This window comes from Ornithodoros turicata, chromosome 4 (assembly GCF_037126465.1).
Source record: "Ornithodoros turicata isolate Travis chromosome 4, ASM3712646v1, whole genome shotgun sequence".
NCBI classification, from domain to species: Eukaryota; Metazoa; Arthropoda; class Arachnida; order Ixodida; family Argasidae; genus Ornithodoros; species Ornithodoros turicata.
Genome location: NC_088204.1, coordinates 66,066,470 through 66,091,992, shown reverse-complemented (window position 1 = coordinate 66,091,992; position 25,523 = coordinate 66,066,470). Strand labels below are relative to the sequence as shown.

Here is a 25,523-nt window from a genome sequence, read left to right as displayed (position 1 = left end):
TGGACTAGGGGAAATAAAAACTAACTATAAAAACTAATGCGTTAGTTTTTCGAGGTTAGTAATCCAATTACCTTATCGAAGTTACATTATCGAAGGCATTACATTTATGATTCAAGGCATAAGCCTCACACGTCCAACGCATGAGTATTCTTCATTGTTTATATATATGCCTTATAAGAGCAGCATTCAGGGACACCCCCCTCTGAAACTCGGCTTGACCTGACAGCAGATGACTACGCAAGGAAGCTAAGTTTACAGGGTGGTGCGTGAGTACGTGAGGAGGAACAGATCTGGGCAGGGAGAGGAGGACATATCTGAGGCGAATAATTCCCTTTTCGCGCCCCGACCTGATAACAACACCGATAGCGCGCCCGGGAGCATTCGCGTAAATAAAGAATAAGAAGTGATGTATAACTGTGGGAACGAGCATGAGACTTTCCAGACATCGGGAGATTGCCGGATAAAATTGGCAGGTTGGCGCCTGTGATAGCCTTCTGGACGACAAATTGACTAAATGCGAGTTCTAAGAGTGCAGCAAGAACAGCAGCTACGGTCCGCAGACGACACACAGGCTGCGTAATTTTATGATGATACCGTCGGTATCAAACTGGTATCAAGAGTTATTACGAGCTAAAATAGAGGAAACTGACAAATTGGCGCCAGTGAGTGCCACTTGGGCGACGATTTGGCAAAATGTCTGAAGTATATAGATTGGGCTGGTTGGTGTAAATCCACAAGCGGCCAAAGAACAAACACGAAACAACAACAGAGCGACTTGTGTGTGATCTTGTCTTCTGTTTGTCCTTTGGTCGCTTGAAAATGATTGATTTGACCAAACGCTACTTCGCAGGTTCTAGCTAGGGAAACAGGTATGGGCCGCGGACTCATAGCTATTAAGCATGGATATACAGACTACGTAATTAAGTGATGACATCTTCGATATCATGTTTATATCCAGAGTTATTACTAAATGAAATGGAAGATATGGACAATTTGGCGTCTGCGAGTGGCAATGATATGATCAAACGCGACTTCTTCGCAACAGAGATTTTGCAGCAGAACTAAATACCGTATTTGGAGATAACGCTAAACAAGTGCTACGCGCCCTCGGGTACAGTATTTATTTCTCGCTTAAGATGAATCAATGCTTAGATCAGGGCTCTCACACACGCTGGCCGCATGTGCATGGCTTGAAGTTAGTTATTCTGTGTTCCGAGGGCTCTTGACCACTAAATAGAATAAAGCTGCCCCCCCCCCCCACACACACACACACACGCACGCACACACCAATAATGAAGAATTTGGAATGAAACCAGGTTTTCAGGCATCGTTTTTATCCTTGCTCGATGTAGTGCTGCTCCTGTCAAGTTAGGAAGTACATTCACATTCGAGCAGTTCTTGTGACTCATGAACCTCAGCAAGTAGTTATAGCGATCTGGTCTGAACGTGTATTTTGATAAACTACACTGTAAGTAATATGATAACTGGGAAGTAATAGTGGAGACAAGTGCATAGAATGACATCTTAATTATTACACTAAGTTTATGGGCTTACAGCATAGCGGCAGCCTCTCCGGATATCATGCGCGAAAAACTATATACGGAGCACAGCGAGGCGCAGAGAAAAAAAAAAGAAAAAGAAATCGATGGAGTAGTTATGTACGAGGGTCATTGTGTGAAAATTTTTAATTATTTCTCTTTCCCTGATTTTTTCTTTTTCACGATGAAAATGCAAGCAAAATCAACAATACATGTGTAAACCGACAATTTCAGTGCTCCTGAACGTTGGGATAATCGTTCGTGAAGAACTGTGTACGAAGAACTTGCAACGCCTTTCAAATTGTTTATTGTTTAGTGAAGTATGGAATTAAAATGACTAAATACAAAGCTTAGGGATGAAATTATGGGTGTCATTAGCACAGGCTAGTATTGACTCCCACAGCTCATCCTCAATAACATTAATTCACAGTCAGATAGAAAGACCCTGAGAAGCAGTGCAACGACATTAAAAATATTATCCACATACACTTACACTACAATTTTACAGCAAAATAATTAAGATGAAAGAATGGTTGAGCTGTTCATCACATAGCGACGTAAGCTGCGCACAAAATGCTTGCCATATTTTAAGTCGGATGGCAGCATATTCCACAATCTGATACCATAGCTTTCTAGCAACCGGATCCCATAAACATTGTAATGTCAATGTATGTCAATGTCATTGTCAATGTATCATTTGGAAAAGAAGCTCATTTGTTTCTGTTGGTGTGTCAAGTGGAGTTTTCATTGACGAATTGTATATACGAATGCCTAATAACTATACCGCTAAGCTGTTTACGCTATGGTACTTTGCTATAATTGCGGTCCTTTCCAGGTTCATTACCCCCACTCCCCAGGGAGGTGCACACTCCCCCTGAATTTTATCAACCACTCCCCTGTAATTCATGAGATTTCCCGATACGAGATTTCGCGTAAGCGCCAAAGCACGCTTCGCGGAGATATGTATCCATATACCACCTTATGGTTCGCTCCACCCGAAATCACGCAGACATCTTATCATGCCGGGTACCGCATCTTGGCTTCTATGCGCATTGATGATAGTGCCAGCCGCAACAACAATGACAAAGAAGAAATTGTCGTTCCTCTTCGCTGCTGATACGAGTTGCGCGACGGACTAAAAGCTGATACCTTGCAAGGAAACAAACTTGCCAAGCTACGGGGCACAGAAGTTGCAGGGCAGATCGCCGGGAGTCCGAACATTTACACGGCAACAGACACCAACGAGCACTGGTGCTAAGGTCTCAGGAAAAGACATCATAGACGAAAATACATATCCGTTACGAAGCCGTTTGAATTTCACTGTTCATGGTAATCAACCAATTTTTCTCCAAGAAGTCCATGATTCGCTTACACGCCGACCTGCAAGAAATGACCCACAGTATGTTTCGTTGATTCTCGTTTATCCCAAATAGGTACGTACAGGAGAAAGTCGGTGATGTCATAATGTGGACACCTGTGACACACACCGCCAGCAGTTGCAGAATTCCCCAGAATGAGCCCTTCTCTGTCTTTCTTGCCCTGAGCTCGTTGCTAAAGGCGGGTTGAAAAAAACCTGGATGTTCCCAAGCTTCACGTGGACAATGAACAATCGACGAAAGTAATGAGTAATGCAACCCTGCATTGCCATTACTCACTACTCAAAAGTAATGCATTACTCCCCACCTCTGTATGTGACGTATAGAAGCGAAGAATAATTAATGATCTGATGCAAGATGCCACGGACCGACTCCACCTTCCCGTGTGAACTGCCTCAAATGATCAAATGTTCTACAGTGTAGTAAGATATGCTCGACTGTCTCATTCTGCCCGCTGTCTGTGCACATGGGAAATGTGCAAGTTCCTGCACTATGCATGTAGAAACTGAGCGGAACTAAATGGCACCGAAACAGACAGACGAATACAACAAAGACTTCATGTTGCCTGCGGGGACCTGGATGTCTGAGGCATATGGCGGTCATCGAAATGGCAGTATATTTCGCTGTCCGTTGTGGAATTTCGAGTGGAAACCCACGGGGACCCATGTGTGACTGGGTATGAGAGACAAAAATGTATGTTTGAGGAGCTGGAGGTGGCAGATATTAGTGACAGGGAATCTAACAGCAAGTGTGCATTGCCCAAGTTACCAGGGCCCCACTGAAATCTCTGCGGAGTCTCTTAAAGGGACCGCACGACCCAAGGCCCGTCGTAATCATTTAAAGGATAAATACTTGGACTATGTTATCGAGACATGGCCCTCAATTTCTCACGCCGGCCCCGCGTAGAGGAAGCTGGAAGTCTAACTGAGGAAAACAGCGGCTCGAACCAGCCCGCTCCTCTGACACAGGCGAGTCTGTTCTGTTTCGATTACAAGGTGATTGGATAAGCGATGTAGATGACACGTCAACACAGCCTGGAGTATCCTCAACGCAGCACCCTCTTTTACGTTCAAGTGAGCGACATCAATGGCGTTCACCATGATTGACGCAACTGAGAACAGAGGTGCACACTGTAAGAAAAGAATTCCGCAATTTTACTGTGCAAGTGAGTGCTAACTCTGTTCCCGGCATATTTGCCGTAACCTATATGTTGCATAAAATCTGTTTGGGGTGCACACGACACAGTTCCAGACTGGGCTCGCAGTTTAAGTAATGTAAGTGTCATTCGCATGCAGTCCAAACGAATTTTGCAATAACTAGGTTACGGCACATATGCCGGCAACGGAGTTAGCAGTCACTTGTGAGTAAGATTACGGAATTTTTGACGGTGTCACGAAAGGCCGCGAGTGGTGTCGGTGTCGGTGTTAGGTGTCGTCCATAAACGTTCCATCAAGCAACTCACCATTACTCGGTTGAGTAACAACATACATGTCATCACCTTGCTCTCTTTGTCGAATGAGATTATTAGAACGGAGTCATCGTTTAAGCTGCTTACAAGGACTAACTTATTTGTACTGGTACCCCACATGGTCAGCTTGCGGCAAGTATCTAAGGCTGTTAATTACTTCGGCCGGCACTTGCTTCACTTGTGTGCACAGAGTGCGTCAAGTGTACACGAAGCAATTAGTGAAGTCGGAGACATCACATGACGTGGGCAGAGTGAGCGTATCATGGAGAACTATGGAGTGACAGACGTGGCTGTTGGTGCAATACACGTGAAAATGCACACTGGACTCAAGATACTCGTTAAGACCAATGGACTGGCACGTGGTGTACTCTTTAGTTTCAAACTGCTCTTCGAAACTGCTTGCATCACTATTGGGGGACACCAAATCATTTACGGCCACGTCAGTTCGATCCGAACAATGGTCAGCATTCCATCTAGGACGACAAACGAAATCCTTCTCAATGACCTGATACGACCGTCTCTTTCTCCTTCAGTACAACGCCCGCTTTTTCGACTTGCTTGTGAACACGAGAGCACGCTTCGCGAACAGAGGCTTCGGGGCTCTCGAAATGCAAGCAGAGCTCATCGCTTGTACACAGTGTGAGAAGAGAAAAGATCAATAAATGGGGACAGCATCATCCTCAAAGGCCAAGGGACTTGCTCATCTTTCCTGCCACGAGGGAAGATGTGAACGCGTACAGATACAATTCGCCTCAGTGTCCCCAACTAGTATGGACAGCATCCTGGCTCGTAAGCGCGAAAGCACACGTCGCGGACAAAGGCTTCAGGGCCCTCGAAATCCAAGCGGCGCTCATTGCAAGTTCCCAGTGCGAGAAGAGGAAAGATCAATAAACGGATAGCACCATCCTCAAAGGCCCGGACTTACTCATCTTTCCTGTCACGAGAGAAGATGTGCTCCTGTACAGATCCAATCCGTATCAGTGTCTCCTGAACGACGGCACCTGGCATTTTGCAAACGCCGTACATCGAACCGAACGTTCCGAATGGCTTAAACCGCTGCGGACTAGGCCTACTACTTCTTCGCGACATTGACACCAAATTTCCTCGCTGCTATTTTTAGGACAAGTGGATGTCCAAAGTGAAGCCCATCAACGGTCGATAAATAACGACACGTGTATGCCTCCTGCTTCGCCGTAGTGATAGTGCACACGACTGAAGACCTCCACCACTGCTACAGCAATGGCGTCGCCAAGTATTCGTCGAAGCATGCAGATATCGAATAAACGTTTGCTACACAAAGAAAGCATGCGTGCCGCTTTATTCACTGCTTGACAGAACTCTTGTACATAACGTGGTATTGAATAACACTATTCCCGTATTTTATTCTCTACACACACGGCAACCTGCGCGCCTTTTTTCTGTGAACCGCGCATATCACTTGACAGATAGCCTGTTCTTGGTGGCCTTTACCCAGCTAGGCTAAGGCCGGAATAACAGAGGAGAGAGAATCAAACAGGCTACTCTTACCAAGCTGTTTGGATGTGCCAGCATTGTATTTGACATTCTGACTACATTTGACTGTTTTAACAACAAGACTAATTCTCCCGACCCATCCACTCCGTTTGTGTGGGTTCCCCTAATGTTTAGGGAGCCCGGTCTTAGTGAATAAAACGTTTTAGAGATGAGGTCATACTTTAGCGAATTACATTTTAGCGAAAGGTAGGCCCGTTGCATCGACTACGTTTTAGAGAACAGGGGGGACGTTTCAGAGAACACGGTTCTCGCGAATGAAGCTTTGGTTTCGGTTTCGACATATAATGAGCGAACCAGCGGTCAGTGTTCTATAGGTTGTCTGTTTGCGCGCGTCTTTTATTTCTCTTAGATTTAATTGCACTTTCACTGGCAGAAGAGTAGGGGAACGTGACGCACAATGAGGCATGGGAGAGTGGGAGGTACCCGGGTTCGAATCCCAGTGCCGGCTGTGCTGTGTGGGGTTTTCCTCAGACGCTTTCACACATATGTCGGCACAGTTCCCTTAGAAGTCGGCCCAGGACGCACATTCCCCCAGGGCGTCAGTCGTGACGTTGTCCACCTCTGTGAGGCCGACAACGGCGAACCCTTCCACCGGCACCACCACCGCTACCAATGAGGCATGGGGCAGAGTGTTACATTGCCGATATATCCCTCATTCGGGAACCTTAGAAAAGCAGTACTGTAACAGTGTCCGTGGAACAGTGCGGCCTCGTCATCAGTTCATTCTATAAATGGTGGAGCCTTGTCGGTTAGGCAGATCGTACTGGCGGACGTATCACTATTATTATTAGTAGTAGTATTAGTAGTAGTAGTAGTATAGTAGTAGTAGTAGTGGTGGTGTTATTATTAATGAGTACTTTCTACAGATCAGGCCTTCTGTATGTAGGTGGCATTGGTCGTTGTCGCCGAGCGTCACTTTCCCTCACTCTTCTTAGCCAGACATTCGTCCTCAGTTTCGAACTTTCTATATTGAATATAGATGGGTAGAAATCCAGCGAACCGGTAGAGATGTAGGAAGGGAGTTGCCTCAGGACAGAAGCCGCCGATATTTCGAACAGAGACTGTTCTTCTTCTGGGCCCAGAAGAAGAACAGTCTCTGTTCGAAATATCGGTGGCTTCTGTCCTGAGGCAACTCCCTTCCTATATTGAATATGTTTGTTTTGATAACACCTTGACGAATTCATTTCTGAAGCGCTGAAATGTGGAGGTATTGAACTTTTAGAAAGATGCGGCCAGCCTACTCGGAATTGGCGGCTCCATGTATCCTGGGAAGGAAAGGGGGAAATGGAGGGGAATGACGATGGTGGTGCGCAGGACAGAGAGTGGTGTTGTCCCCCCCCCCCCCCCCGCCCCGAAAAAATCCTGGGAACGCCCATGCTGAGGTCCGCCGTTTTCCCACCACTTCTCTGCCCCTGCTGGAAGTAGTAGGCATGACCTTTTTTACTTCTCGCAATTTTAATGAGATTCAATGAGAAATCAGACTACGTTCAACGTGTGAAAGCGGACTGTTTCTCATTGACTGAATTGGAAGTTAAACTGCCTTCGCGAAACCAGGCTCTGTAGTGTTGCCTGGCGAAGACCAGATCACGAAGTAAGGAACCAATTGAACGAAAACACGACTTCCTCTCTGACTTCCTTGACTCTGACTTCCAATTGATTTAATGAGTCCAATGATGTCACGAACTTTTTGCGAACCCGCGGTTCGACTGCGAACCTAGTGGTTCGCAAGGTTCGACGAACCTTTGTATTTCATGTCAGTTTCGCAAATGTTCGCAAAAGTTCGCAGCTGAATTTAGCTGATTTTTTTCGTTGGGCCTTGGATGGCAGGTAAGCGACGAAAGTCGTCCCCAGACCAGAGCCCACTAGTGTTCTGGCTTCGTGGTAAACGTAGTTTGTATATTTAAGATTGAACTGCTAACAGTTTTGCGCAGTTGTCCTTACGTGCTTTGCTCTTCTTACCGACTGTCTGTTTACTCGGGTGTAGTTCCTTAGACACGCTTGTGGCTTTTTCTAATTAGCCGGAGTGAAAAGTGAAATAATATACGAAGTGAGAAGCGAAGTGAGAGAAAACTATATAGCGAGTATTAAAAAAACAAGAATTACAAGAATGTGTGGTCTAGAGGTGCTTATATGCATTTGAAGAACCCCACCTGATGCTCTTCTAGCGCAGGAGAAACACAGGAGTGCTAAGCATAACAGAATCGAAACTTGCCACTTTGTGAAAGGTAGAGCCGTTAAAATGGGTTAAATCACCTCACTTTAGTGAGGTTAGTCCAGGTTAGGTTCTACACATTGGGGGGGGGGGGGGTCTGGAGGGGCGTGATGCCTGGCGGATTGCCTTGAAGAAACTAGCGATAAAATTCAATTTTTATACGTTTGGTACGTCATACAACGTTGATTTTTGTTTGATTTCATTCGTAATTTTCTCATGTTTCTTCTAAAATCATCTGTTATTTGATGTCTGTTTCCGTTTGTTTAAAAAAGCCATAAGCCCGTCTACGGAACTACATCCACCGCCTTGGGTGGCGTACGTTGGACTGTTTACGTTTACGGGCAGGTCACGCCAGCGCATGCGCAGTGAAGTCGAACTTTTACGAACTTTCGCGAATTTTTCTGAGCAAAGTGCGAAAGTTTCGAACTTTTGCGAACTCGAACCTTGCCAGGTTCGTGACATCACTAATAATAAGTGAGAAGGCCGCTGCTGAAGGAACGAGGGTAATGGCTACCTATGGTACATCATCACTCTGAAATTAAGTAATATGATTAGGAAGAACGCCGTACGTCAGTGTTGAAAATGGCACGAATTGGTTCGCGTTTTCCGACCGGTGCTGTCCGTTGTATCGCCCTACCGGTATTACTTCCAATGCTAACTTCTGCTTCACGACACTGTTGTCTGGAACTGCCGATCAGTGTGTCCACAGTACGCGCTTCGTTGGTTGCCCTCTCAAATGCTGTGCCGGTGTTGTATTTAAAGGTATAGCTGCATGCTGCTTTTTATTACGCAAAACTAATGGCCTTGCAACACCAGGAGATTTAGAATGGGTTAACCAGCGGGACAATAATTTCTGACAACCGTGTCGCGAGCAGTACTGTCTCACAATAAGCAGTCGAAATATTTTCAGCAACATTTCGTTTTTACACGTAGTTTAATAGAGTCCGTCTCGGCAACCGCGATTGGGGTTTCAACCTCAACAGCCTATAGAATGTGTGACGTTGGGTGCGTTTCAATACATGTTCCAATACCCCAGGATAGATAGCTTCTTGCCGGCCTAACCTGAAGTGCTGCCATTAAGACTCGTTTCAATTCTCGCCTAGACTGCAATTCAGACGGTTCTAGGCTAGTCGTGGAAATTGTCAAGTCTGTCGACAGCATTGAGCTTTCCACGTCCTCCGCGTCTTCCTTGGAAAAAAATTGAGAAGCGATCTTTAAGAGTTTGAAGCAAGAGTTTGTTCTCAAATGGACGTCAAGGAACTGCGCACAAGCAATGCCTGGTACACGAGGGCTATGCTAAAACTGCTCGTTTTCAAAGCGCACACGACGTTGATGTCAGCCATGACTTTTTAGCAAGAACTAATTTACTGTATGCTACTCTAACCAAGACCATTTCCTAGACAGCAGGCCCGTGCATGTATAATGGGCATATGGCTCAAGCACACGCCGACTGGTGGTGTTCTCTGTTCTATTAAACAAGGCGAAAAGACGAAACTTCTGTACTCTTTCTTTGGACAGTAAACGTATCTCAGAATCATTACAGCAAAATCTAGAAACAACTAGAGAACTTCTAGTCGTTGGCACAGTCAATAGTTCTGAAATTCGACCTCCCGGAGCATCTGAAACGAACTGCAAAATCCTTGTGTGCAAGCAGGTGGACCAAGCATCGTTCCTTGAAGCTCCTTGGAGGCTCTCGGCTTGAACCATCATCTCGGGACGTACAAGAAATCATGCAAAACCTGATGAAGAAGTACCACTGGGCAGTGGGCCAGTGTTCCCTGAAGACGTCATTACCCCGTGACATTACCGCGTTCTGCACTTCTAAATACAGGATGCGAAACGCGAAGTGCCACAGCACAACATCGCTGTCCCAAGGTTGCGCTTCTGTGGAATTCTCCAGGTCGAGGCCAATTAGTGAACCCACTTTCTTCGTGCAAGACGTCGCGTTCCCCAACTGTTCTCCCGCCTTCGCAGAGTCTCGAAGGGGTCCAGCAATTCCGCGCAGCATCTCCACTACCACCAACGGACCGAGAGAGACCAAATTGATGTAAAACGGGAGCCCCTGGACGGCGTGCAAGAGTGGACTACGCTGGTAAGCCGTCGGAACGTACAAGAAGGGATCTGCGTACGCAATTGTGGCGTTGTACTGATACTGTGCCGCTACGTCTGTGTTCTTATTATAAAACGTCTGGTACAGTATTGCCCGTGTGCAACGTGTCGCGTCCATCAAAGCCTGAAAAAACGTTCCCTGCGGGTTCCACGAATTGTAGTCGATGTCAGAACTTAAACGCGGTAAACCCAGGCCGTCGTACACGGCTATCTTCATGTCCCTTAATATACTCTTGACATTCGATTGCAAGTAACTGTCAAATATATCGAATTCTTTTCCGTTGGCTATCGCATTTTTCGCGATAACAACCGTATCCCTCGTTGTCTTTGCATAACTATACTCCACAGCTAACTGGGCGACTAAGTACTGCCAGGTGTTGATAAGGACTACCTTGGTGGCGCTGAGACAGACCATTGTGTGGAGCTTGTAGTCGTGCTGGAAATGTTCCCTGTAGATATTATACCGAAGGAATTCGGCAAGTAGGTTCACGATGAAGTAGTACTTCTGCTCTGGAAACGGTCGGCGCTTTATGGCAAGGTTGATACTTTGTATGGAATCGGCTCCAGTAACCAAAACCACATCGTCGTGTCTTACGCGAAGCCGTGAAGGCACATTTCTATTAATAACGTCTACTGTAGTTGTTATCAAAGTCACTGTGGCTATGTCCCTGAAATGTACTCCTCGTGTCGACGTCGGCTTCAGCAAGTTTCGATGGACGTCTTCGTCGATGTCGAATAGGTCGTCAGCATTTGTTTCGTTTGTGATGTTAAGACCGAATACGGCCCTCTGCAGAAAACTGTGTGTCAAATTCGATACGGTGGTGACATCGATGGCAGACAAATCATGCCCGGCGGAAATTTTTTGTTGGATGGAACGACCGAGGCAGATGTGCATGGCTGCTACCTTACCGACTAGATCAAATTCGATTGTAAAGAAGGTATGGACGCCAGTCTTCAAAACAAGGCCCGTAAGATAGGCGAATAAAGCTGACCCGTCTGTGGCTTCTCGTAACTTGTCAATGTCGATTAATTTGCCGATACCTTCCATGGCATCCTGGAAGGAACCTTTCCCTCTCTTGACGTACTCGTCGCACTTGCGGTAAATTCCTGAAAACACGTGTCGTCCAAGCCTCGATCGTTGCAGGGACTGTTGGGAAAAGAGGGCATCTATCAGCGTCTCGTTGTATATACTCATGACGTCGTCAAGGAAACCGGAGTTGGGTTTGTCGGCCCACTTGCCGCAGACGTAACCATAGAAATCATCGCAGGCATCGACGTTAGAGCTCAGCAGCTGCTCGATTTTGGATAAGACGTTCCTGCATTCGTCTGTGTTGCATTCCACTAGGATGCCCTTTTCTGAGAAGAACCATCGGTAGAGAAGAACAACAATGACGATGATCGAGATGGCGACAGTCACAAGAAGAACGCATACGAAGAACTGCTTGCTTATCCCTGGTACCTTGTTTATCTTGCTGCCTGTTACGAGACGATACGACAAGTGTTAAGAGCTGACTCGGGTGACATGTACTTGTATCGCTATAACGGCGAAGCCTTCTTTCAAACCGGGATAAAAGGAGGGTACGGACGCGACCGGATTTCGAAACACTATTCAAGGCTTCATTTTCGAGCAATGCTAGATAATCTAGGTACATGCGCCGGAAAGGTGACCACCACGTGACGTCATGTGAAATCACCCTATATGCCACCTACGCAGTTATGTCGTGTTACAATTTCAAAACAGCGACAGAGTAACGCAAACGCGAGTTTTAGTGAGCGGTTTACTCTAAAAGTGTTCACGAGCGATAAGAATGGCATCACAAGCGTTGACCAACGATAAGATGGCGTTACTCAGAACGTATAATCCTTTCGATTCAATAAAACTTATGCGTGGCTTATTGCTAACAAGTGTGCACCGGCGTTGCCAATGCCACCTAAAGTAAACAAAGCCTAGCCGCTTGAGCAATGTGACAGAGTCAGTAGCAGTCCACCAATCACGTCAGTGTTATTTGCGGCCATGGAGGAAGGAAACACAAGGAGCGGCCCCTCCGACAGTTTTCCATCGGGGCGAGCACAGGGGTGACACAAGTCCGCCATTGTTGTAACTACCCTCAAGCGGGTGCTTTTGGCAAAACTGCCATCTTGTCCTGGTCGCACGTCATAGAAAACGTCATTTTCAGGTCATGTGACTTTGTTTATATGTCGTTTTGCCGCTTACCGACATATTTTCGCCGTCATAACACCAAGAGATTACCGTATTTTGCCAGCGTAAACTATGCGGTGCTTCTTCCGCAACATGGTAGCCCATTTCTCCTTAGTTTAAGTATACATGGCATCGGCTCGGTAAGTCTTAACGAGCAGTCGTCATCACACCTTTGGAAGTCAACAATACGAGGCTTTGTGTGCAAAAATGCGCGTTTTACTGCAAGATTATCGGATAAAAATAATTACCGTGATCGAAAAACATCCAAAACGTCGTCCAAAAACAACCGCCTTGTTTACAAACGATTTGGCCGCCGATTACGGGCGCCGCCATCTTTAAGGTCACGTGCGCCTTGACGTTCGCTGTGACGTGCGACCAGGACCTGTCCAGGATGCATTGCGTTCGCCCAGCACGCTTTCGTTTACGGAGGAATACATTGGATGCCACCCCTGTGGGGGCGAGCGTAGCCGGCTTCGCATTGCATTCTGGGATACTCCTGTCTACCACGTGACCGCTTACGTGACCCTCCAGACAACACGGCGCCACCGGAGCAGACGACGCGACCTGTGGTTGTGTCGCAGTTCAGATAGCAGTATTACGGTGAACGCGTCCTTGCACTTTATTTCTGTATGTTCGAATGTTTACTCTTCTATTAGAAGACCAGTCAGTGTTCAGAACGCAAAAGGAGTACGCGGGACGGGAAACATCACGTGTGGCAACGGTGATTTCCAACGTATGTACTCAGAACAGTATTAATCAGATTTGTACAACAACAGAGGATATGAAATGAATATGCGGCACAGTGTCAGGTCTGAAACGAACAATTCAAGATGACTCGAACAGACACAGGCGACTAAAACAACTGACCGTGTGCTTACGAACAAAACGTGTTCCCGTGACAGAGCTGCTTTCAGTTCAACGAGAGCCGCAGCCGGGACAGGAACACATTACCATACGTCGTTTCTGCGGTGCTCACATTTTCACAATCAATTACTTTCGAAAAGAAAAATCATACGGAGAGCAGCGCGAGAAACAAAGCCTTGCAAAACCGAAATTCTAGAGGGGATCACGTGCTGAACAGGACGTAATGGCGATTTTGACTCGAGCGACCGCTAGAGGGTGGCTACGCTAGTCTGGCGCGAAGAGCCGCTCCTTGTGTTTCTTTCCTCCATGTTTGCGGCCGTAGCCAACTATCTATACTCTGTTGGCCAAGCGGGCCCGCATCAGGTGCACGGACAACCAGTGGTAGCCACAGAAAACGCCTGTGTTTGAAATCGTCTGCGGTGTTTGGCCGTATGCCGAAAGAGACGAAATCCTGACTATTTCCACGTAAAGCGGTAGGAAGGGAGAGGAGGCACTGGTTGCGTTAAGTAGGCGCCCCGGAGCGCGAGTGTTTCAAACTCCTCTCAGTTAACGCGACACAACCACCATTGGAGCACCCGGGAGTGCGAGACTCCGAGCCGCTCCCCGTGCAACCGTTTTGAAAGGGGGCTTTGAAGCAGACGACAAACGTCCGGGTGCTTGAGATCTTGCGTGACGTACTTCCTGTTGAGCGCCGGCAGGATGACCTTCGAAATTTGGGCTCGGAAGCAAAATACGGACCCAAAATGACAAGTGCTCCTGCTCCGATATCAGTAAACTGCAATATTAACTGCAGTAACTGTTATCATGCTTTTGTATATTGTATATATTAGTGGACAACTTCCACGCGGATATCGGCGGTTATTCGCGGAAAATGCGGTGCTTTAATGCAGACATCTTCACGCCATGCAACAGTTTCATGTGCTGTTACAAGGAGATGTCTTCGCAACCGTAGTCGTCTCTTCCAACATTACTGTCTGTTCAAACTAAGCAAATGTGTCCTCGGTCTGTGCACAGCACGAGCAGGCAACAGGAAGCGGCATCAGGGAGCGAGCAGTGTATCGCTCCAAAGTTGCTTTTCGCTGTTTAGTGGCCGCTCCGGGAGTATCATACTCCCGATTTGAATGCGCCAAAAGAGTGGCGCCTACTTAGCGAAGGAGAGCGAACTCCGCCTCACGGCGCCGTTGAGAAAGCGTGGGCCATAACTCCACGAATCTTTTGTTGCCGCAACGGGGTGCTCGCGTTCCGTGGTATCTGTGGTCGGGAGTAGAGTCACTAGTCGGGAGATCCCCCGATCTTTCGCCGTCGTAATGCGCTTTTTTTTCATCTCCGCTAATGCGCTTGGTACATATATTAAAAATCATTTTTAACGTTTTATTCAAATGAGAGCCTCCCACTCATTCGCACGGTACACAGCTTGCAGGTGCTGCCGGACAGATACTTGTAAAAAAAATTTCTTCGATTATTGCACCCCTTCGCGAATTATTTAGCCAAGGGATTTAGCTGAAACACCCTGTATAGCCAACGCAGCCAACTACAAGAGCACTGTGGGCGCTCCAAGTGCATGTTTATTGAAAGGGCACTAAGATGCAAAAGCAACTTGCTCTTAGATGACTCTGTTTCAATTCATGCAGTTCAAACAAAATTAGCCCACACGACGCTACCGTTTAGAAGAAAAATGAAATGCTAGGGGCGCTGTCTTTGGCCGCAACGAATGGGATCCTCAAGAGGCAAAGGTTGCCGGCATCCAATGAGACGGAAGGAGAAGCGCGCGCATACCTATCCTGGGCGCAGTGGCGTAGCCAGACCTCCAAGGTAGAGGGGGGGACTCGATAAAAAGAAAAAAAAAAGTGTACTAAGTATACTAAGCTCGGAAAGTTCGAAGCCATCACGTGACCACCAAGGAGTATCGCACCAAGTGCGCATCGTGTTAAAGGAAGTCTGCATCCTCTTGTGCTAGACTTTTGACATATCCTGTTGTTCAAGACCAACACTTCCCTTTTGGAGTGATAGGTGATAGATGACGTATGTCTAGAAGGAGCGGAAGCTGGAGACCGGGTAAGTTGTTGCTATGCTGTCTTCATGCTGTCGACTACCATAGCTTTGAAAAAGTATATATATTCTTTTCTTTTTTTTTAATGTAAGGGGTGGTCGTCGACATCTAGGTGTCAAGGTGACTGATGGTGTTGTCGTTCTTTCTCGTGTAGGAGCTGCTTTGCCTGTTGGTAGTGGTGGTATTGCTGGTGCCCACCCTTGGCGTCATCGGTTGCCCATTGCTTTGGCCGTGGAGTCCTTTTTTAACGATCTTCGAGGGTGTGTGGAGATAGCAGCGTCGTACCCAGGGGACTCTACGAAGATGCCGTCGACCGATTCGAAGTGGAGCGGATTCCTGCTGACGTCAGGCAAGCCATCGGAGAAATATCCCATATACTAAGATTGTATAAAGTTTTCGAATTTGAACTTGCTGGTCGGCGTGCCCAGTCAGTTTGCCATTCGTGTGCCGTCACAAGGTGTCTTTGCGCTTAATAGTGAGTGAATTGTCGCGAATTCTCCTTGGAGCTTGGAATCGCGTGTGTGAGTTAAGAAACATGAATGAATTTTTGATTCAATAAAGATTTATTCGCTCGGATCGAAGGGTATTGATAATTCTCTGGGCGGTCAGCCTCTTCCTCCTGTTGCTCCTCCTCCTCTGCCGCGACTGCTTTGTTCTCTTTGTCTCAACTGTTGTAGTATCATTTCGTGGTCGCGTCGGGCCAACACTGCTTGTTCGCGTATCGCTTGTGCCTGGGCCGCCCTTACTCGATCGGCTTCTGCTCTTGCCTGTTCCGCAGCGACACTTCCCTTTTGGACATTTCCCCTCTGGCGTTCCGCTTCCTGTCTCTCCAGTTCCGCTTGCGTGAACGACGCGACGGTGGCTGGGTCGTCCGCCTGTACTCCCCCTCCAGCGGGCGTTGCTCTGGGAGGCGACGGCAGTCCCCAGGTACCCGCGGACGCGGCTGTAGAGTATGTACCACTGCGCCCATACACCATGTTGCAAGCCCATTGGCCTAGACTGTGCGCGCGCTCCGATTGAGAACGTTTTGAAATCGCATTTTGTACGCGCGCATGTGCGTACAGCGTCTCGGCCGTTTCAGCATGTTTCGAAATAGCATGGCCGGCATATGTCGTCCTCCTGTGTTCGGTGGTGTCAATCGACAGAACAGTTTGCAGAAATATGTTCGCGGGTTTATTCGTGCGTTATTGTGAGTCTACGCGTGTTGTGCTGTTTCTGGACACAACTATTATCCCACGAACAATTTGTCAACTGCGGTACCGGAATGCTTCATGAGTTGGAGCGTGAAGAACAAGTTCGGGCGTCGTTGGATTTCGAGGACTGTCAACAAAGGCCGGATTACGTGCCACACAAGCCCTTTTCGCTTCGCTACAATGGATGCACCGCAGGCAGCGGAAGAAGATGCTCATCATGAAATGGTACGCACTCATGAGACTGATTCGGTACTAGGAGTTGAACGGTGTGTTGGTTCTGCTTCAAGTTCGAACTTTGTCCCGGTGTGTCAGCAACGCAGTGGGCTTTGTACCCACAGTGCACCCATGTATCAGATCTTTGAATCAGTGCTTTGTATCCAATAAATATGTATTTTACCCCAAAATCGGTTTAGTTATTTTGAATACTGAGTAACGGCGGCAGGCCTGGAATCTGGTTGAAGTCGATGGTAGCCAGGACCGTGCGAAAAGCCAGCCAGATATGGAGGCTCCTGATTGGCCGACTGGTTGTGCATAATATCCACCACGTCAGAATTTCATTGGTCGTGTGCCCAGTGTTGTGTGAATTATCTCAAACTATGGGCTCTATGGGGAGCTGTTGGAGCCTGGCGACGGTATCTGGTTGCGCGTCCTGTCTCCCACGCCGCCGGGCACGTACCGGTCTCAGTTGCGTTTCGTCTTGTCGCGTCGGAGCCCACACGCGATTAGGATAGCCTCCGTAGCTACACGCGATATCGGGTCCGATGAGTTGTCCTTCGCCCTCGTTGCCTATGGCGAAATTGGCGCACGTGTTGTAGAATCTGTGCATCGCCGCCGACCTGTACGAGTTGGTACTCGTGCTGTTGCGAGGTTGATAGACGACCAATTCGCTGCCCACTTGCCAGAATGCCGTTATGTCTTGAAATTGTTTTTTGGACGGGACGTCGTCCTTGTGGACGACGTCCTTGGACACGGCCATTATGCAAGTCGGTTGAGTTGGTCGAACGGGTGCCACGCCCAGTCCGGTCTTGCAGTCGTAGCGTTTGACTAATGTGTAGTAACGATATTTGTGTGCCAAGTCTTTGTCCATGATCAGAAAGTGTACACTTTTTTACACCCCTCCTCCGCTGATCCTGGGTACGCCCACAAACTCATGCTTGCGCACACAGCGAGATGAGAGATGACAATACAGAATATTTGAACGTTTAATAATGAGTTTATATATGGGGTGTCATGAGCTGTGAGACAGTCTCACAAGATTTCAAGTAGCTCGAAAAGCTCATAGTTTCAAAAGAATTCAACTATGCTGGTTAGACAGATGCTGGTAACTGCAATAACTTTTGCTATCGTCCCGCTGGAATCCCCTCTCTCTCTCTCTCTCTCTCTCGATACATATATATATATATAGAGAGAGAGCGATATACACCTGGGAGTATCTGTTTCTCTACGTGCAGCCATAGAAGCCATTTTAATCTGTAAGTTTGAATTTCAAACACGTCTAGAATCATTTACTTATTTTTTTAATGGCTTTTCCCCCCTCTTTATAATTCACTGGCTTGCACTGTGGCATTGAGGAGTGCTCAGTCACCCTCCCAGGTGTATATCGCTCGCTGAGTGACCCCTGGTTTGCCAATCCCGAACGATGCGCAGCTACCCAGGGCCGACGAGCCGCAAACACGGCGAAACACGTGTCCTCTGGTGCTGTCGCATCGTTCAATGAGAGTCTATATATATATATATATATATATATTACTTTTTCCCCTCGCATTTGCACGATTAGCGTGGGCCAGCCTGTGGCAGGTAGCCCCCCCGTGGCTACGTGTAGATTTGTAACGGGTCTGATCGTAGCGTAGTGTTCCGCATATGCGCGGCATGATGCGCACTGCAGCGTTTTCCAATACCGATTCACTGAACTGTATAGCTCACAACAGTTCTCGCGAATATTCCGCTGGCAATATTCCGCTCTTCTAGTCCTTCGGACCGCGACACCTGTCCGTTTCCGCAACGCTCACAATGTTTCTCACCGGGTCTGTTCCATGGCGTGACACGTGCGTGCAGTATGGAATAAAAACATGAACTACTAGATTATAATGACCATGTCATAGGCACCCCTTCCGAGCGCCGCATTTGGAGGCTAGCAGTGGCGCTGCTCATCGGCCCCGTTATTGCTTCCTCGATTTCTACAATACTTTATATACTTTATACAATACAGGGTGTATGCTATAAAAGGTCAGTCACATTTTCGTGCAAGAAGTGATACCTCCTTGATGCTATACCTCTATCACGAAAAGACTTCCTCTGCCTCAAAGTGAACAATTTATGCTAGAGGAACCTACGAAACAATTGTGGTTACCTAGCACTGTGTAACAAAATAAATATGGCTATGCAAACGTTCACCTCCATCCATCGGTATTGCGCATAGGAAACACATGAAGACGAAAGTTTCTGTGGCCGTGTTTATTTTATTACGCAGTGAATGGTAACCACAATTTTTTCCTAGGTTTCTCTGGCATAAGTGATTCACTGTATAGCAGCACAAGTCCGTCTCTCAAATAGATATAGTGTCACGCGCGAAAATGTCACTGACCTTTTATAGCATACACCCTGTACTGTACTTTTTAGCTGACCTTATTATTTTTGTGCAAGCGGTGGTCCTCCCGGGACAGATGCTTCTTGATAATAATATCATCTTGATAATAATAATATCATCGTCATCATAGAAGCTGTTGCTGTCTTCTGCTACGGTAGTCGTACGTCCGCTTCTACGCGTTCAAAATTCAAATTTCCATTGCTCCATCATGATATTGGGTGCCAACGTGTAGCGGTCCTATAGGGGATCGTGTGGACGGGCTCCTCACAGGGGATGCCGATTATGACATGGTCGTTATAATCTAGTAAGTCTTGACTAAAAACACCGATGCACGTGCTAAAACGATGTTAACTACTTAGCTCTGAAGCAAGAAAGAGTCTGGTATAATTTGGATTGTAGCTTTGTAACAGAGTCCTACAACCAAATACGAAACGAGTAACAAGTACGAAATTAACATAGTGTGTAATATAATTTGAAGTCAACTTATTTTTGCATTTTGGTGTCCCTTTAACAAGATCCACACTTGAGGCGCTTTAGGATGTAGAGTACTAAAACGGAAAGAGATTGCATTGCCACAACGCGATCTCCGAGAGGTAAGCTCCGAGCGACGGCTCCATAGTCCTCCTCCATGTTTCTTTATCGAGGTGGTGGTAGACCGCCATTTTTCCCCAGTACTGCTGGCGTTTCCCGCGCACGATGGTATGTGAGGATCGTATGAAATGTTTCCCGCAGGAAAAATCTGTACCCTCTGCAACACAACCTTGACAAACAATTTCACTTACGGTCATCCTTTCCAGCAGGCTTGTCTTTTGGGTGAGGAGTAGCGCCAGTCGGCAGGGTATGGTCCTCTTTACTACGTCCTGCACGTTTGCGTTCGATGGGCTTTTCTACTTGCTTCAGCTTCGGAGTCTCCTCTGGCTGCTTTTCCTGCATTTTGTTGATTTCCGAAACCAAGAAACGCATCCTGGTCGACATAATGGACTGAGTTGCCATACTAGCAGCTCCTGACGTTCCTCTGTCCTGTGCTTGAGCTCCCTCCTGGTTGACGGCACTGGCATCCTGAGCTGACGACGCGGGTACTACAACTGGGGCGCTAATAGCCACCGACTTTGAAGGTTTCTGTTCAGATGGTAGTGAAGATACCGAAGGCTTCGTATCGGCTTCAGTTGCAGCGGTTTCTTTGTGGTCAATTGTTTCGCCTGTTTGCTTCGAAAGGGGCCCTTGAGATATGCCCGACTGCAAGTCACTCTTGTCCGATGCAGCTGCAGTCAGGGTGTTCGTTCTACCTTGAACAGGATCTGCTAATTTTCCGTGCACATAGGCCGACTTCGTCGAAGCTTCGGACGACTTGCTCTTCCGCGAACCTGAGGATACCTTCGAGCTCTTGGAGGCAGCCGAAGCCTTCCGCTTCTTCGCCGGTTTATCAGCAGCTGGATCCATAGGCACTGACGCCGTAGTCGCTTCGAATGGAATGAGAGAGAGCTAAAAAACTTCTTCTTCCGTAATAAGTGAGTGAACGTGAGCAGTGTTGACTGGATTCTTCTTCTTCCGTCTCTTGCCGTCATCCACCAATGGCCATAAGGCTAAATTATTGTCTAAAGGTGGCTATGTTTCCTAACTGTGGCCTCCACCATCACTACCACCAACATGGTCTATGTGTCTGATGAATCTGTGCGTACAGGCAGTTGGAGGGGGGGGGGAGGATCCGAGATGCAGTGCAGGATGTGTGGGATGGAACACGTAAAAACCAGAAGGTACAAACGTTACATGAACTAAGGGAAATTACTTTTATTTAAAAATAAATAAACATTTATTAAAGTACATTTTAAAAAGTAAATAAGTAAATATTTATTACGAAGTAATGGCATTACTCTTGCATTACGTGAGTGAGTGAGTGAGTGCCAAGAGGAAGTGGCACGTAGCCCAAAGGCGATTGGCCAGGGGTCATTGAGGGACGGATCAGATGGAAAAGCCTGGCGACTAGAAGCGATGCGTGGCCGAGATGAACGAAATTACAGCGTGAAGGATGGCAGGGGGCGCAGGGTTAACGAAACAGCTGCCAAACGAAAGGATGGCGGGAAGGGAGGGAGGGATAGAGTAAGCGCGAAAAACAGCGAAGAGAAATTGCTGGCAAATCGAGGCATAGCGCGGGAGGAAAAAGTGCTCGGCATAAGGCATAAGCCTCACACGTGCACGCATGAGGCTTCCTCCTTGCTTTTTTGTAGAATAGGCAATAGAAACCCGTGTATCTCCCAAATCTGTGCCACTAGCTGAAACGAGACTGATATATAGGCAAAAAATATAAATAAGATTTATTGCAGCGTATAGTAGCAGCTGATGCTCACAGTTGTCATCCGCTAGCCTTGCTCGCTTCGGCGACTGGACACCTTTTGCCATACTGAACACTCAGCAGAAGCGGACGACGGAATTTTCGTGCCGCGCTGCAGGAACAGTCCCTTCATTGTCGGGAACACGATCTAGCGATTCTAGGCTGAGATCCTTATAACTTGCACCGAACCGTAAAATGTCTTCTATCGCAACTATCTGGCTCGATATACGCACTGAATTCGGCCCACGAATCTTCACCTGCCGGCTCCATGATGTCTTACCGCTATGCCCAGCTCTACAATTCTGTACTTGCAGAAAGATGACCTCTGACAGCACAAGACATGGTGGTGGTGGCGGTGAAAGGCTCGCTGTTGTCGGCCTCGCAGAGGTAGGCAACCTCACGACCAACGCCCCGAATGAATGTGCGTTCTAGGCCGACTTCTAAGGGAACTGTGTCTATGCCGACTGAGGAAAACCCAGGAAAAAACTCAGACAGCGCAGCCGGCACCGGGATTCGTACCCGGGTACCTCCCTGTCTCGGTGTGGCATAGCCAGCACGTTAGCACGCTAACCACTGAGCCACGCGAGCTGGTACACAAGAAAAACTAACACGGTTACCAAAACAGCCAATCACTAGTGAAGGTGTTACTTGTTACCCTCATAGAGGCCATGCTTCTGTTTTGTTAGTTCTCCTTTATCCGAAATACGCACAGGAGAAAGTCGGTGATATCATAATGTGGACACCTGTGACACACACCGCCGGCAGTTGCAGAATTCCCCAGAATGAGCCCTTCTCTGTCTTTCTTGCCCTGAGCTCGTTCTTAAAAGCGGGTTCAAAAAACCTGCATGTTCCCAACCTTGACGTGGCGCAATGAACATTCGACGAAAGTAATGAGTACCCTAGTAGCACAAAACGTTGCGGAAACGTCTTTATTTGGTCAAATTAGGGTAGAAGACGATCAGGACGTCAACGCGACGTCTAGAAGCCGTAATTTATAGTATGTTTATAAGAAGCGCCGATTTAACGTTTATAATACGTCTTCGGCATCTCTGTTGAATAGATATCCTAAAGGAAGACCTCCCGTAAACGTCTTCCGTTCACGTTTGCAAGAAGTACCGAGTTTCCGTTTATAATACGTCTTCGCCAACTGTGTTCAAGACGTATCTTACACGAGGACGATTTGTGTGCACTGAATAAGTTTACTTTCGGTGGACCTACTGACTGTCTCAAACCAAAAGCAGTAGGAAACACAGGCGTTGAGTTGACGGTGAGTTAATTCTACTAGAAATTTCCCACTTCAGTGTTGTTTGTGTCCGTAATTGAAATAAACTTAGACACCTCACCAGTCTGACTCAGAGGCGACCACGGCTATCGAGTTTACGGGAGTTTCTAAGACGATCATGTATAGTATCTGTTTTCCCTTTGCAAGGGAATAGACCACCTCTACGCTCTGGTTCCCCTACGTGTAACGCCGTGGGGGAAGCCTGCTGTTCTTACGGTGGGAGGACCTCTGCTAACGCGGTCCACCTTGGTGAACCGCGTCTTCGATTTTAGCCAAAATGCCACGTGGCAGTGCTGCTTGCAGTTCTGCTTGGAGAAACAGAAAATGGAACGTGTGGTGACGGTGACTGAGGTTGAAAAGTGAAAAAAAAAAAAAAAGGCAGATCTCCGGAAAACTGTACCCGGTGGATATCCACAGGGCTGAATTTTCTCACATTCAAATATAGTGTTCTAAACATTTTTTGAACGTCTTCAAGACGGCCACAAACACGTCTTCAAGACTCGGGAAAGCGTCAACTTATCCGGGGATAGAAGACGTTATGTAGATCAGATTGAAGACGTCTCCTAGATGAAAATGTGGTTGTGGCTAGACCTTTCCTCGACGTTTACAAAACGTTTTGTGCTACTAGGGTATCCCTAGTAGCACAGAAGGTCGCAAAAACGTCTTTATTGGGTTAGATTGGGATAGAAGACGATCAGGACGTCAGTGCGACGTCTAGTAGGGCGCAATTTAGGAAACGTTTCTAAGACGTACCAATTTTCCGCTTATAATACGTCTTCCATAGGCGCCGACGGGGGCTTGGGGGCCTGAGCCCCCCCCCCCCGGAACTTTCCCAGGGGGTGACAGGCCCCCTCCGGGAAATCCACCAAGTTGACACTCATGATGAAAGTTCCTAGGGATATCCTAAGAATCGCGTGTTTCATGCGAGTGATCATGACAATCTTGTAAAAATTTACCTCTCAACGTCGCAACACGAAATTCCCGACACCCTACCCGGCCGCCTCTGTGCATGAATGGGGGGGGGACGTTGTGCCCCGGCCCCCTCCGGAAGATTGAAAACTCTCCGCCTATGACGTCTTCGACATCTCTGTGAAAGACGTATCCTAAAGAAAAATCTCCTGTAAACGGCGTCCATTTACGTTTGCAAGACGCATCGTTTCCTCCGTTTATAATACGTCTCCGCCGTCTTTGTTAGAGACGTGTGCTAAATAAAAACCTCCCGTAAACGTCGTCCGTTTACGTTTGCAAGACACACGTAATTTCCGTTTATAAAACGGCTTCGGCATCTCTGTAAAAGACGAATCCTAAAGAAAAACCTCCTGTAAACGTCGTACATTTACGTTTGCAAGACGCATCGTTTTCTCCATTTATAATACGTCTCCGCAGTCTTTGTTAGAGACGTGTGGTAAATAAAAACGTCCCGTAAACATCGTCTGTCTACGTTTGCAAGACGCGGATATTTTCCGTTTATAATACGTCTTCGGCATCTCTGTTAAAAAGTAAAGACATATTTGTTCAAGAAAAACCTCCTGTAAACGTCGTCGCGTTACGTTTGCATGGCGCATCGTTTTTCTGTTCACAGCACGTCTTCGCCGTCTTTGTTAAAGACGTGTGCTAAATAGAAACCACCTGTACACGTCGTCCGTTTACGTTTGCAAGACGCATAGATTTTCCATTGATTATACGCCTTCACCATCTGTGTTTAAAGGTACTGTAAAGCAGTAGACAAGCATGATATGCCGGTGATGTGACTAGAAACTTTGTTGCTTCTAAATACCATATGCGGAACCATACGACCGACAACGCGCTATAAATATTTTTAATTTGCCATGAAATATGCGGCGTAGTGGAGCGGTGCGACGCCTGGTGTCAAACAACCTCCTGTACAGCGGGCAACACTGAAAATTGGTATTACACACTATGACATCGGAACTTCGTTATTTTAGTAACCATATTATTAGTTTTCCTGTTTATCTATGCATTCTGAAACCCCTGTTAACAGTTTAACCTGTTAACCCCTGTGTTCGATGGGGGCTCTCCTTACTTCTCTGCTGCGCCTGCGCGCTCCTTTTGTTCGCGGCCTCTTTCGAACGAACAAACTCTCTCTGTGAACCTCTGTGAACAAACAAGTCCCGACGCTGTCTGGCTTCTTGAACGTCTGACACATTTTTTTCAACGGCTCAGCATTTCATTTCAGTTCGCTTATCCGTTTATCCTCAGATGCCCTAGTAGCACAAAACGTTTTGTAAAAGTCGAGGAAAGGTCTAGCCACAACCACATTTTCATCTAGGAGACGTCTTCAATCTGATCTACATAACGTCTTCTAACCCCGGATAAGTTGACGCTTTCCCGAGTCTTGAAGACGTGTTTTTGGCCGTCTTGAAGACGTTCAAAAAATGTTTAGAACACTAATTGGAATGTGAGAAAATTCAGCCCTGTGGATATATCCACCGGGTACAGTTTTCCGGAGGTCTGCCCCTTTTTTCATTTTTCAACCTCAGTCACCGTCACCACACGTTCCATTTTCTGTTTCTCCAAGTAGAACAGCAAGCAGCACTGCCACGTGGCATTTTGGCCAAAATCGAAGACGCGGTTCACCGCGGTGGACCGCGTTAGCAGAGGTCATCCCACCGTAAGAACAGCAGGCTCCCTCCACGGCGTTACACGTAGGGGAACCAGAGCGTAGAGGTGGTCTATTCCCTTGCAAAGGGAAAACAGATACTATACATTGCTCGTCTTAAAAACTCCCGTAAACACGATAGCCGTGCTCGCCTCTGAGTCA

General features: G+C 47.2%; 1 protein-coding gene and 1 long non-coding RNA gene across 2 annotated transcripts; one reads left to right on the top strand and one right to left on the bottom strand.

Annotated features, from left to right (window-relative positions):
- Positions 1-9,617: 9,617 nt before the first annotated feature.
- On the bottom strand, positions 9,618-20,612 carry LOC135391725 (uncharacterized). The gene is made up of 2 exons (XM_064622141.1): positions 19,913-20,612; positions 9,618-11,712 (listed from the first exon to the last, which is right to left on the bottom strand). Exons 1-2 carry the CDS (start codon positions 20,568-20,570, stop codon positions 9,698-9,700), a joined length of 2,673 nt encoding a protein of 890 aa, XP_064478211.1. The 5' UTR covers positions 20,571-20,612; the 3' UTR covers positions 9,618-9,697.
- LOC135393334 (uncharacterized) lies at positions 15,322-15,926 on the top strand. The gene is made up of 2 exons (XR_010422581.1): positions 15,322-15,355; positions 15,505-15,926. It is a non-coding gene; the product is annotated as an uncharacterized LOC135393334 (long non-coding RNA).
- Positions 20,613-25,523: the final 4,911 nt, after the last annotated feature.